Source organism: Dermochelys coriacea, chromosome 2 (genome assembly GCF_009764565.3).
Source record: "Dermochelys coriacea isolate rDerCor1 chromosome 2, rDerCor1.pri.v4, whole genome shotgun sequence".
Taxonomy (NCBI): Eukaryota; Metazoa; Chordata; order Testudines; family Dermochelyidae; genus Dermochelys; species Dermochelys coriacea.
In genome coordinates this window covers 226,854,525-226,868,670 of record NC_050069.1, presented here as the reverse complement: position 1 = coordinate 226,868,670, position 14,146 = coordinate 226,854,525, and the positions used below count along the sequence as shown (strand labels likewise).

The 14,146-nt window shown below is 41.7% G+C and overlaps 1 protein-coding gene across 6 annotated transcripts in view; it reads left to right on the top strand.

The window, feature by feature from the left end:
- The window catches only part of CDK14 (cyclin dependent kinase 14), a 512,169-nt gene that overhangs the window by 165,057 nt on the left and 332,966 nt on the right, over positions 1-14,146 (top strand). For 5 of the 6 annotated variants that reach the window (XM_038392686.2, XM_043509345.1, XM_038392687.2 and 2 more), the window contains one exon: positions 9,821-9,915. The exons of the other annotated variant lie outside the window; for it this stretch is intronic. In XM_038392686.2, the coding sequence (XP_038248614.1) occupies positions 9,821-9,915 (95 nt within the window). The remainder of the gene's footprint in view (positions 1-9,820; positions 9,916-14,146) is intronic. 6 annotated transcript variants of the gene reach the window in all.

The following is a 14,146-nucleotide window of genomic DNA, read 5'->3' as shown; positions in this document are numbered from 1 at the left end:
CCTACGATTATCCCTAAGCTCCTCATTAAAGACTGAGGCAAAGTATCTTATTTATCTGGCTACAGAACGTTTTACTATTGATTTTAATTCCCTTTGCAAGGTCCAAACCTACCTGGCTTTTAGCCTTTCTGACTTTATCCCTACACGTTCTGACCTCAATAAGGTAGCTTTCTTTGCTAATCCCTCCCATCTTCCACTCCTTGTAGGCTTTCTACTTTTTCTTAATCACCTCTCTAAGATGCTTGCTCATCCAGCTTGGTCTACAACTCCTGCCTGTGAATTGTTTCCCCTTTCTTAGGATGAAGGCTTCTGATAGTTTCTGTAACGTTGAATTGAAGTAATTCCAGGCCTTCTCTGCCTTTAGAGCCACAAGTTCTTCAGTCCAATCCACTTCCCTAACTAATTTCCTTAATTTTTTAAAGTTAGCCCTTTTGAAATCAAAAACCCTAGTCACAGATCTGTTTTGTTTATCCTTCCATTTAGTTTGAACTGAATAGGCTCATGATCGCTTGAACCAAGGTTGTCCTCTACAACCATTTCTTCTATAAGGTCTTCACTACTCATCAAAACCAAATCAAAAATTGCATCCCCTCTTCTTGGTGAAGGAACTACTTGGTGAAGGAATCCATCAGCTATCACATCCAGGAATATTTGAGCCCTATTATTATTTGTCCTCCAGTCTATATCTGGGAAGTTAGTCTGCCATGACCATACAATTCCCATTAGTATTTACTTCGTTAAACACATTAAAGAGGTCTCTATCCATATGCAAATTGGATCCCCGCGGTCTATAGCACACCCCAAGCACTATCCCAGGGGAGGCTCTGGTAGCTCTCTTTCCCAATGTGATTTTTTCCCAGACTGACTGTCTTATCCATTCCATCACTTCTTATTTCTTTAGAGTCTACCTCATCATTGATATACAATGCTATTCCACCACCTTTGCCTTTATTTCTGTCTTTCCTAAACAGCACATACCCTTCAATACCTGTACTCCAATCATGACTACTATTCCACCAAGTTTCTGTTATTCCTATAATATCTGGTTTCACTTCCTGCACCAGTAGCTCTAGTTCCTCCATTTTGTTACCTAGGCTCCTCGCATTGGTATACAAACATCTTAATTTTTGCTGTTTTGCTTCACTCACGTTCTTTACCCAATTAGGCATGGACATTCTACTGCCTCTTAAACTGGTATCCACACTGCCCTTCCTCCTTATGTCTATTCTCCTACCTACGGCTGTATTCTTTCTTTCTTCATTTTCTTCCCTCTCAGTGCTAAAATCCGGCGTGGAAATTACCTGGACATCTCCCAACCATCTCCCCCAAATTCCTAGTTTTAAAGCTCTTAATTGTGCCAGCCTCCATCCTAGAAGTCTATTTCCCTCCCTATGCAGATGAAGTCCATCCCGAGAGAACTGTCGTCTGTCCGTGAATGCCTCCCAGTGGCCATACATCCCAAAGCCCTCCTTGTAGCACCACTGCCTGAGCCATCTGTTGATTGTCATAATCTTGTCATACCTTTGTCGCCCTTCTCTAGGAACAGGCAGAATCCTGCTCAAGATCACCTGAGCCTCGATTTTCTTAAGTGTCTTCCCCAGCCTGGCATAACCTCCCCGATAGGTTCCAGCGAGACTCTAGCCATATCATTTGTTCCCACATGAAGGATAATCCAATGGATTCTTTCCCGCTCCTGTTAGGATCCTCTTCAGCTTCAGGTCTACATCTGATATCTTAGCATCAGGCAGACAACATACCCTTCTGTTCTCTGAATCAGCTCTGGTTACAGGCCTGCCTGTTCTCAATCATGTAGACCTGCCTTTTGCTGGTGATGGTGCGATTCTCCAGTGTATCCCCTTTTCCCTCTGGCTGCAAGACCTCTCGGTTCCTATTGTCCCTTGCAATTCCTTGCAACCTGTCCCATATCCTTCTGGGGCTCATATTTGGTAGTGTTATCTCCATTGAGTGTTATCTTCCCCTCTTCCTATAGGACTAGCTGCTCTTCTCTTCTTCTTTGCCCTTCCACCTTCAGTGACTACCTGCTGTGACCCTTTTTCATTTTCCAACTCCGCAAACCTGTTCCTGAGCTCTATTTCTCCTTCACTAGCCCATCTTTTCCTCTACCTGGTTCTCTTAGTCACATGTTTCCATTGTTCACTTTCCTCACCCAGCAGTCCCCCCTCAGAGTTCTTTGATCATGCTTCCATCTGCAAGTCTGAGCTTCTCCCTTCAGCCTCCTTATGTCTTTGCTCCATCATCATCTGTTTGGACCCCCTTCTAAACTCAACCAGAGTTTCCACCTGCATCTCCAATCCTCTGATCTTTTCTTCCATCAGCTCTATTAGGTGGCACTTCATGCAGACGAAACTCTTTTCAGGTACCCCCTCCAGGATCATGTACATGCCGCAGCTTCCACATCCAGTCATCTTCATTGTGTCTTCCACTACTTCGGTCACTCCCACTGCTGCCTCTGTCTGTCATAGCCTTCCCACCTAAATCCTGTTAGTCCGGGAATAACAAACAAAAGCAAAACACACCCCCTAATGAGCACCAAAACACCACACGCTCCCTTCACTAGCCTATCTGTTCCTCTGCCTGGCTCTTTTAGTCTCTTCCCCCCCTCCCCCATAAACTCCCTTTGCAAACTCCCCATTTACAGCTCTGTTTGCTGGCTCCTGTGCTGCTGCATCTGTCTGTGATTCTATGAAGATAGACTGCAGGGAAGACCAGGATGGAGAGAGATTCAGTTTGGCCACGAAGGTCACTGTTAGCTCTGGTGGCTCTGCCTAGAGCGCCACGTCCAGTCCAGGACCCACCTCCGACTCCTGGGAGCGGTCGTGGGACCTCGTGCCTGTGGGTCCTTTAAACTCCGGCTGCAAAGGACCTGATGTCCCTCCTGATCCCACCAACCCTTCAAGGCCCCCTGCTAACCAAAGTGACGGGATAGAAGGGATCATGGGGCGGTGAGTTCTATTGCAGCACCGTGGCACTGTTCAGGGGAAAGGCCTCCATGGTCCCGATGCAGTGATTGCCGGCCCATCAGTGATTTACCATTTCCCCAGCACTGCCTGGACGTGGAAGCGGATACTGCCATAGTCTTCGAGGGAAGAATGCTATTTGGAGTCTGAAGGGGAATCCTCCTTTCCACCAAAGTCATATTGGTGCCCAGCCCATGCACTGGACTTCGGTACTGACCTCTTGGCTGGCGCATGGCCAATAGGCCACTGGCTAATGCAGTGGCAGTGTTGGAACCCATGGGGGTTTCTCCCGGTACAGGATGCCTCTTCTCACCGCTCACACTCAGTGGTGTCCGAGAGGTGAGTCACTGTTTCTTCCCATCTGGTGCTGGACCCTGACTCTGGTACCAATATCTGAGAAATGGCCTCAGTGGATGTGGTTCAGGTTGAGGAAGAGGAGGCAGCCCCTCCTCCAGTGCAGGCTTCTTCCTCGTCATCCCTGGATGAGGTGGTCGCAGACGCTAGTAACCTGCTCCTGCCAGATGACTTCAGGGCCCATCAAGAGCTCCTGAAAAGGGTCACTGCAAACTTGGGGCTGGAAGTCGGGGAACTAAAGGAGTCTTCACCCAGCCTAGTTGACATCCTGGCTGTAGCGGCTCCCTCCAGAAGAGAGGTTTGTAGATGAACACCATTACCAATGCACAGCACTTCCCTTTGGCCTGTCGGCAGCCCATGGCTCCTCATTAAGTGTATGGTGGTGGTAGCAGCCTTCTTCAGACGTTGAGGTGTCCATATCTACCTGTAGCTCGACGGCTGGCTGATCAAAGGCCACTGGCAGGCTCAGGTCCACCACTGCATTAGGACAGTACAGGCCACCTTTCAGGTGCTGGGACTGTTGATAAATGAGCATAAGTCAACTTTGGTCCCGGCTCAGAGAATAGAGTTCTTTGGGGCAGTGCTTGACTTGACCCAGACCAAGGCCTACTTACCAGAGGCCAGATTCTGAGCTATGTTGGACCTGATCTCCAAGGTCACGACCCACCCATTAACAACCACTCGGGTTTGCCTCAAAGTGTTGGGTCAGATGGCAGTATGTAACTATGTGATGCAGTACGCAAGGCTATACCTCAGACCCCTACAAATGTGGCTAGCATCAGTCTATTCCCTGAGCAGATGCAACTTAAACTAGATACTCACGATTCCGCTGGCAGTCCTTGCTTTGCTGACTTGGTGGAGAGACCCAGGTTCCTTAATGAAAGGAGTACCCTTTACTGCCCTGCATCTGCTGGTAACCTTAGTTTTGGATTCAGAATATCAGCCGTGTTAGTCTGTATTCGCAAAAAGAAAAGGAGTACTTGAAAAGAAAAGGCACCTTAGAGACTAACAAATTTATTTGAGCATAAGTTTTCATGAGCTACAGCTCACTTCATCGGATGCATTCAGTGGAAAATACAGTGGGGAGATTTATATATACTCACACAAAGAACATGAAACAATGGGTTTTATCATACACTGTAAGGAGAGTGATCACTTAAGATGAGCTATTACCAGGAGGAAGGGGGTGGGGAGGAAGAAAACCTTTTGTAGTGATGATCAAGGTGGGCCATTTCCAGCAGTTAACAAGAATGTCTGTGGAACAGTGGGGGGTGGGGTGGGGGGGAGAAATAACATTGGGAAATAGTTTTACTTTGTGTAATGATCCATCCACTCCCAGTCTCTATTCAAGCCTAAGTTAATTGTATCCAGTTTGCAAATTAATTCCAATTCAGCAATCTCTCATTGGAGTCTGTTTTTGAAGTTTTTTTGTTGAAGTATAGCCACTCTCAGGTCTGTACTCGAGTGACCGGAGAGACTGAAGTGTTTTCCGACTGGTATTTGAATGTTATACTTCTTAACTTCTGATTTGTGTCCATTTATTCTTTTATGTAGAGACTGTCCAGTTTGACCAGTGTAAATGGCAGAGGGGCATTGCACATGATGGCATATATCACATTGGTAGATGCGCAGGTGAACCTGAAGCAAATACTCACCAGCAATCACACACCACACAACAGAAGCACTAACCCAAGAACCTATCCTTGCAACAAAGCCCGTTGCCAACTCTGTCCACATATCTATTCAGGGGACACCGTCATAGGGCCTAATCACATCAGCCACGCTATCAGAGGCTCGTTCACCTGCGCATCTACCAATGATATATGCCATCATGTGCCAGCAATGCCCCTCTGCCATATACATTGGTCAAACTGGATAGTCTCTATGTAAAAGAATAAATGGACGCAAATCAGACGTCTAGAATTATAACATTCAAAAACCAGTCAGAGAACACTTCAATCTCTCCGGTCACTCGATTACAGACCTAAGAGTGGCTATCCTTCAACAAAAAAAAACTTCAAAAACAGACTCCAACGAGAGACTGCTGAATTGGAATTAATTTGCAAACTGGATACAATTAACTTAGGCTTGAATAGAGACTGGGAGTGGATGGGTCATTACACAAAGTAAAACTATTTCCCCATGTTGTTTCTCCCCCCCACCCCACCCCCCACTGTTCCTCAGACATTCTTGTTAACTGCTGGAAATGGCCCACCTTGATTATCACCACAAAAGGTTTTCTTCCTCCTCCCCCTTCCCCCCCCCCCCGCTGGTAATAGCTCGTCTTAAGTGATCACTCGCCTTACAATGTGTATGATAAAAACCCATTGTTTCATGTTCTCTGTGCATGTATATCAATCTCCCCTCTGTATTTTCCACCAAATGCATCCGATGAAGTGAGCTGTAGCTCACGACAGCTTATGCTCAAATAAATTTGTTAGTCTCTAAGGTGCCACAAGTACTCCTTTTCTTTTTGCGATTACAGACTAACACAGCTGCTACTCTGAAACCTGTCATTTTTGAGATATGTTGCTCCTGTCCATTACATGTCCCACCCTCCTTACCCCTCTGTTGGAGTTGCCAGCAAGAAGGAACTGAGAGAGCGTGGAGCTGGTGGCACCCCTTATGCTGGTCGTAGAGCCAGTTCTATGGATACCACTGAGGGAAAAAACTCCAGCAACTGTGCATGCGGCACACACATACCTAGCATGGAATGGACCCGAGCAACATACCTTGAACAGCAGGAAAGTTAGTAACTGTTTTTTCCGTATGGGTTAAGCTTATATTTAAAAGGAAGCTCATCGCTTCTCAAAAAATCTATATCCACAAGGCATCTGCACATCAATGACCAGATCTCTTGCTTCCTCCTGAGCAAAGAGAAAGCAAGTGTCATTCAGGGGCTTGAGTAGCTGCCATCTGGATAAACTTACTTCCAGATAATGAAAGATCTCTTTTAAAACCTCTGCTTTTATTATCACATACCTAAGTCATAGGTCCTGTTAATAATTTTTTAAATTAGTTTTAAATGTGAACAGGGAAGTGACTTCAGGCTAAATTCAGCCCTCATATTAACATCATGTGTTTTTTGTACTACTGTAATTTATGCTTGGGAGGGATTGAAATCAGCCTCCACACATATGTTCAAAATCACTTATATTCTGTCATCCAAAAGGCTTGCAGTTTCTTATCTGCATGTTCTCCGTTTTGTGGCAGCTGATTTATCAAAAGAAACACGGTTTTGAACAAAAAAAAATCATTTTTAAACATTTGAAAGCTGTGGGTTGAATAAACTGTTTTAAGGTCTTCAGTTTTTTTTACTATTAACTTTAAAAGTGGTGGTGTTTGCTGTAACAATCAAAGGCTAATTTTAAATAGATGGGAATGAGTGGCCTTTCCTGTATTTTATAGAAAGATCTATTGCTATGGATTTTGCTCTTTAAAGTATTTCAGAATTAGACACATGAAACTGGATGTACTGAAAGGAGGAAAAAAACCCAATGCAATTTTGTGTATGCAGTAATGTATTTAAATATAAACATTTGGGATTTCAGAGTTTACATGACATTTCAGATGATTTAGACTCCAAATTTATAATTTATAACAAAATTTTACAAAATGTAATATTAATAGAGATTGTTTTAATTCTTTAGAAGATCAACCTCTGCAGCCTTTTCAACCCAGATATTGCAATACAAGGCTATTGAATGAGAACCAGAAAATTAAATTGACTAGTATACTGTATTTTCTAAGATGAGTGAAATGTAGAAAGGTACCATGTGAAATTGTGAAATGTAAATTAATGTCCATTTTATTTTCATGTTTAATAATCAAAATTATTGTTAACTGCTAGCATCAGCAATTGGTGAATTTTTTCAAAGATTGTCGTGTGGTGTGCATTCTCAATATCACTTTTAAAAGTTTTTTGTGGTCTTTGAAATATCTTGCAGATTAGTTTGCAAGTTTCATGCTAAAGTATCATAGCAGCAGCCTCTGTCAATTTGTGCTTGTGAAAGATAATACAGGGAGTAACAGAACAACTTAAAAGGTTTAAAGATGTATAGGTATCTAAAGATGCAGATAGCAGCTATTGAAAATACCATTAAGCAACAATATGCATCTTTAGGTGCCTGAACACATGGCCTACAACATCCTACGCTGTATTGTGGACAGACACACCAGTAGGGTCTGACACTGCCTGGACTGCGTACACTTTGGTTCCACCTTTGGAAGTGGCAAGGATCTCATTGGGTTCTGGATCAACAAGTTATCCCACCCAGTGGTCCAGCTAGATCAGAGAGCCAAGCTGGACCACTCGGTGGGATAACTTGTGGATCCAGAATCCAATGCAGAGCCTTGTTCCACTTCAGGAGGACTAAAAGGACACCCTTTTTGCTAGATCAGAAGGCCAACCTGAGGTACCCATCAGGCAGAGGTAGTCAACACAGGCACCTCTCCTGCATAGTCAGTAGTGAGCTCTTCCTATGGCCATCTTACTGGTCCTGCCCAATGCAAGTTCTTCTCATCCTCTGCCTACTCTCAGTGGAGATGCAGCAGGCTTCCAAGCTGGGAGTGAATCAAATAGATATGATTATAAACCAATATTTTTGACAGCTGGAATAGGGGGAAGTGAGTCTGTGGTTGAGGGAATAATTATTTGATTTTTATGGTAATGGATTACCTATCAGAATCCTAAAGCAATAGCGATTCTTAAGACCTCTACATTATGGCAACTGGCGGTATTATAAAGCAAATAAAAACAAAAAATAAAAATCCCAAAACAATAGAACAAGTAAATCTCAACATGAAAATAGGCAAACTACATATAAGAAAAGTAAAACACAGTAAACCGGCTTCATCATATCCGGTTAACATGGAAATCTAGTGATGGAGGAGCCTCAAAGGTGGATTGTTGGGTTTTTTGAGTTTTACAAACCTACTATATTGTGGACTACTTTCTCTCTGCCCTCAAACAAATACACATCCATACCTGTTGGTAATGGCTCACTTGGAAGCAAGCTGATAGCAGACGAACCGTGTCTGATGGATCCTTCTTCTTCCAGTGATTCCATTTTCCTTTAATTTAGGTTTTTGGTCCTTAATTTTTGTTTTTTTTAGTTTTTCCCCCTCCCTGTTCTCCTCTTTCCCAGTGGAAAATGAGGTGGGGGAGAGAATAGTTTAAACATAATCTCACTTTCTCTCTTTGTTTTTCTTCTTCTCCTTTTGCACTGGAAAATTATAAGAGGAAGGGAGAGGGAGGAACACAGAATGAATCTGGGACTGAAAATCAAAAACACATTAAAAATTTCTGCAAAAACAAAGTGGTTTTCTTTGACCAGAAATATTTATACCACATTGCTCCCTCATGTATGCCATAACTTTCTCTCTCTCTCTCTCTCTCTCTCTCTCTCTCCATATATGCATGTATATTTTCATACATATATCAGATTCATGTCTACAAAGTGACACAAAGGTTATGTACGTAATTGTTTTCATAGACTATTGTACTGAAATAATGAAGATTGCAAGAAACATTGTTTGGTATTCTGTTGCTGAGTAGGCTCTGTTTAACAAAATGAAGATAAACGGTGAAATTTTACAAGACAGAGCTGTCTGCATAATTTTCCTTTATTTTCAGAACTTCCAAATTAATCATTTGAGTATATTTTTAAAGGTGCAATATGAACCTCTACTCTTCACAGCTCTAGTTATTGTCAGTTTTATTAGGTTTGTGTAAAAACTTAGGGCAGATTCCTTAGGGCTGTTGCTAAAGCCAATGGGGGCTATGTCTGAATGCACTAGCTGAAAATCTGACCTTTTGCTTTTTCACTGAACAAAGTACAGTAGTTAACTTGATTTGGTTATAGAAACCGAGGCAGCAGTCATTAAGAATAAAGATGATAAAAAGCCATACTGCATACACACGCCATTAAAAGGCATGCTTTGATTGTGCATGCAAACCAAAGAATTTTAGGATCAATTCAGAAGTGAAATTCACTCTTAGAGGGCCCATTCCATAAGATATTTAGATATCTTCTGGGAGGTGCTCAGTGCCCTAAGTGCCCCTGACAGTATTTTTTACATGTTTTCATCTAAGCAGGCCTATGTGATTACCTTGCCCATTTTATAGAGCAGATTAGAATCTTGAATTACATTTATTAAAATAGATTGGCTGGTTTAGTTGGAAATGATCCACCTCTGCATATAAAGTTTTGTATGCCAAAAATGAAACACAAGCCTCTTTTTCAAGGCTCCACTGATGCAAGAATACAGTTGAAATAGGTAACCACCATCTGGAGTGTTGAATGACGTTTATTTGAGCAGCCTATTAAACATTCTACATTAGTTCTGCTGGATTCTTGCAGCCAATATTAAAAAAATTCAGACCTAATCCCATCCGTTTTAGTAATCTTGTTTAGTCTTTCATGGTTGAATCAAAGCAGTTAATTTTGGTGTTAATGCTGAAAGTTCCATCCTTTATTTTTATTTAGCCTACAAGCCCCAAGTTTGGAAAAGCAGACTCTTACGAAAAACTGGAAAAATTAGGGGAAGGATCATATGCTACAGTGTACAAAGGGAAAAGCAAGTAAGTGAGTTTATTATTATTAAATATGGGGAAAGGGTTGGCAAACAGTTTATATACACAGGCCATGATCCTGCAATTGGATGCAGAATCGATGCATTCATGTGCAATGCCATTGTCTTCAGTGCTAGTCTACAGGTTCTCTTGCACTGATCTGAGTGAAGGATTGTAACATAAGATATTATAGTATCTCTGCTAGGACATTTTAATATAGCTCTGCATTGTTATTTTCTTAAATAGGATCTCAGAATCTTGTACACTTTGTTATATCAGTCAATGAGTTACTCCTTCAGTATTTTCTCAATTTACACATGAAAAATCAATCCTTCCAAGTATTTCAGCTTGTTAGTTAAGAGCATTTAGAAAACCTTCCGTCGAATGTGATGTCTTCTAAGTTGCTTAGAACAATGGTAAACAAATATTGCAGTTTTATTTTTTGTTCTTCTATAGTTTTTTGGGGCTGAGATAGTATAGTGACCTAACATAATTTTGCACTGTTGTCAGTTCATTCACAAAAGCAGATATAGTACAATATAGAAACCCACCCTCAAAAAATCAAGGTAATATTTGCACAGGTAATATTTACCCAGGTAATATTTACCCATTTATTTAAATATAAACCAGTGCATGGTATTTGAAGCAATAGCTGAGGAAAAGAATCCTCTTGGGACAGTAAATTTGCTTTGATTGTGAATAATGCTAAAAGCCTTTGAATTCAACAACTACAACCACATTCATCATTTGTTCCAGTTCACTTTTTGTCAGGGATCGTATCTTACCCTGAAGTAGTGCATTAATTTATTATAGTATGTATACATGAATTTTAATAATACTACTAATAAAGCAGCTCCTTGAAGGGGCCTGGTACACTTATGTAGCTCTGGGAGGAACCTTATTCCAATGTGTCAGAGAGAGAGGACACTTTGGGCTTGTCTATATAAAGCAGCAATGCGCCCTGAAGGTGTGATTTCTAAAGTGTACCAACTAAAACAGCTACATTAATGCATGCTAGGGAACTTTTAGATCACTTCAACAGGGTCTACATGGATCAGTGTAGCATGCAACAGGCTGGTGTGCTTCAGAAATCACACCTCGCTAGTGAGCATTGCTACTCCATGCAACCAAGCCCCACTGTTTCCCATCAGAGAGCCTCAGTTTCATTTAGTTCAGATGGCAGAATGACTACTGAAAGGAAGAAGATAGCAGATATGTTAACATTGTATGCCTAATTTAATGGAATATGTAGTACTGCAAATAGTGCAAAATTAATCTTGCAGTGAATAGATACTTTTTTTGTAGAGAATCAAAATGAGGCTGATGTCCTCTCTCAATAGCTTTTAGACTAACAGGAACAAAAACTTTTGACTGCTTGAGTAGCCAAGTTCAGAGAATTATTTCTAAACATAAAATAAGTATGCACTTACTAAGTATATTCCTTGTGACATAATTGCTAAGCGGAGATCCAGCTTTTTCTTCCCTATCAGGCAGTAGAAATTTAGCTGTTTATCCATTAAGTATTAGAATCCTGTCACAGTCTAAAAAAATAACAAAAGATCTAAATTTCATTCAAGGAAGTGTAGTTACTGTATATTACTGTTTAATTACATGTCTTAATAAATACCAGACATATTATCAGTAAATAGAAAAAACTTACTTTTCTCTTGGGGTTCTAGTAATATAGGAAATCACATAAGTTTCAACCTTATGGCTTATCACCCAAAATACCCAGTAAAATCATAGCCTTAAAATGAGTGTCTGGCTATAATTATATCCTACAAATTGATTTCCAGTTATTCTGAACTAAAGAAACATATTTGCTGGATTTGCTCCCTTAAATTCATTCATTTCAAAAATCTTATTCATTCAGTGATAAGCTGTGAATGTGTTTATAAACTCAGATTGGTTAGAAATATTCTGTTTGTTGTAATGGAGTGGACCTGTAGATTTGTTAGAAATACTTCACTGATTTTAATAGGGGCTGTATTGGACTTTTAACAAATCTTCATGGCTTCTCCATTGTAATCAACAGCAAATTAGTAATAGATTTGAATTCCAGAATCAGCATCATGAATTTTAAACTGAACTTGTTAATAATAGGGCTGTTGATTAATTGCAGTTAAATCACATGATTAACTCAAAAAAATTAATCATGATTAAAAAAATTCATTGCGATTAAAAAAAAATTAATCAGTTTAAACAATAGAATACCAATTGAAAAGAAATATTTTGCATATTTTTCTACATTTTCAAATATATTTCAGTTACAATATAGAATACAAAGTGTACAGTACTCACTTTATATTATTTTTACTATAGATATCCGCACTGTTAAAATGATAAACACTGTAATGCAGATATGCTAAACATTTGTATGTCCCTTCATGCTTCGGCCATCATTCCAGAGGACATGTTTCCATGCTGATAACGCTTGTTAAAAAAATGTGTTAATTACATTTTTGACTGAACTCCTTGGGGGAGAATTGTACGTCTCCTGCTGTGCTTTATCCGCATTCTGCCATATATATCATGTTATATCAGTCTCGGATGATGACCCAGCACATGTTCGTTTTAAGAATACTTTCACTGCAGATTTGGCAAAACGCAAAGAAGGTACCAGTGTGAGATTTCTAAAGATAGCTACAGCACTCGATCCAAGATTTAAGAATCTGAAGTATGTTCCAAAATCTGAGAGAGACAAGGTATGGAGCATGTTTTCAGAAGTCTTAAAAGAGCAACACTTCGATGTGAAAACCACCAAAAAAAAAAAAGAAAAAAAGAATCAACCTTCTGCTGGTGGCATCTGACTCGGATGATGAAAGTGAACATGCATTGGTCTGAACTGCTTTGGGTTGTTATTGAGCACTATCCGTTATCAGCATGGGCGCATGTACCTTGGAATGGTGGTTGAAGCATGAAAGGACATATGAATCTTTAGCGCATCTGGCATGTAAATAGCTTGTGACGCTGGTTACAACAGTGCCATGCGAACGCCTGTTCTCACTTTCAGGTGACATTGTAAACAAGAAGCAGGCAGCATTATCTCCTGCAAGTGTAAACAAACTTATTTGTGCTTTTCTTTATGTTCCAGTTCTAGTCTCTTGCTAGAGGACAATCCATAATGATTCCTGCTCCAGTAACTTGGTGCTCTATGGATTGAACAACAAATTGACTTAGTGATATATTCACATCCCACTTATACACCCCTAATTCAAGTTTGTTCCATTCCATGGTTTAAAAAAAGCAGTGCAGTAGCTCATGGACCTTTTAAAATCTGTGAAGAATCAGCTTCCCATCTGTTGTTTCATTTCAAAATCCAGTGTTGTTCCATTAGAAATGAAGCCTGCTTACTTTTTCATCTGTGTATCACGTCGCACTGTTTCACATATTCACATAAAAGGTGTTGGGGATCCTGTCCCAGTGCCAATTTTAAATTTCTGTATGGGGTGTAAAGTGAATCTGTTTATGCCTATTAGAGAGATGAACTTTTTAAAGCTCCAGTTCAAGAAAAAGGACTAGATAAGTTCATGGAGGATAGGTCAGTAGGGCCATACCAATTTCACAGTCATGAAAAACATGTCATGGCCCGTGAAATAAGACCTTCTCTGTGAAATCTGATCTCCACAATATCAGCTGGGCTGGGAAGAGACAGGACTTATCCTTTCCCTGTGCAGCTGTTACGGGGAGAGATCAGACCTTCCCCCACAGGCAGCACAGAAGTGAGTGTGTACCACCCTATGCTTCAGCAGCCCCAGAACTGGGCTCCGGACTGCTTCCCCAGTTGCTCTTGCCAGAGCTTGGGGCACTCTAGTTCCAGGGCTTCCACCCCTGCCCACACACAACTCCTGCCAGGTGCCTGAGCTCTGGGGCTACCGTTCTCTCTCCCACCTGGCTTATGCCCGGGCTGCTGCTTCGCCCCCCATGGCTCCTGCCAGGGCTGGGAGGTGCCCATGCTCCTGCCAAGGCTTGGGTCTTCCACCCCCTGCAGCTCCTGCCTGGACTCTGGGCATTCGAGCTTGGGGCTGCTGCCTCCCTTTTCCCCCCCCCCCCCCCCCCCCCCCCCCCCCGGTGGCTCCTGCTGGGGTTGCGGGGACCTGGACTCCAGCTTCCACCCCTCTGCGGCTCCTGCCTGGGCTCAGAGACCTGGGCTGGGGCTGCCACCCGCTGCAGCTCCAGCCCCTGGAGCTCCTGCTCAGTCTCGGGGCCTGGCTTGGGGCTGCTGGCCCTTCCCCTCCAC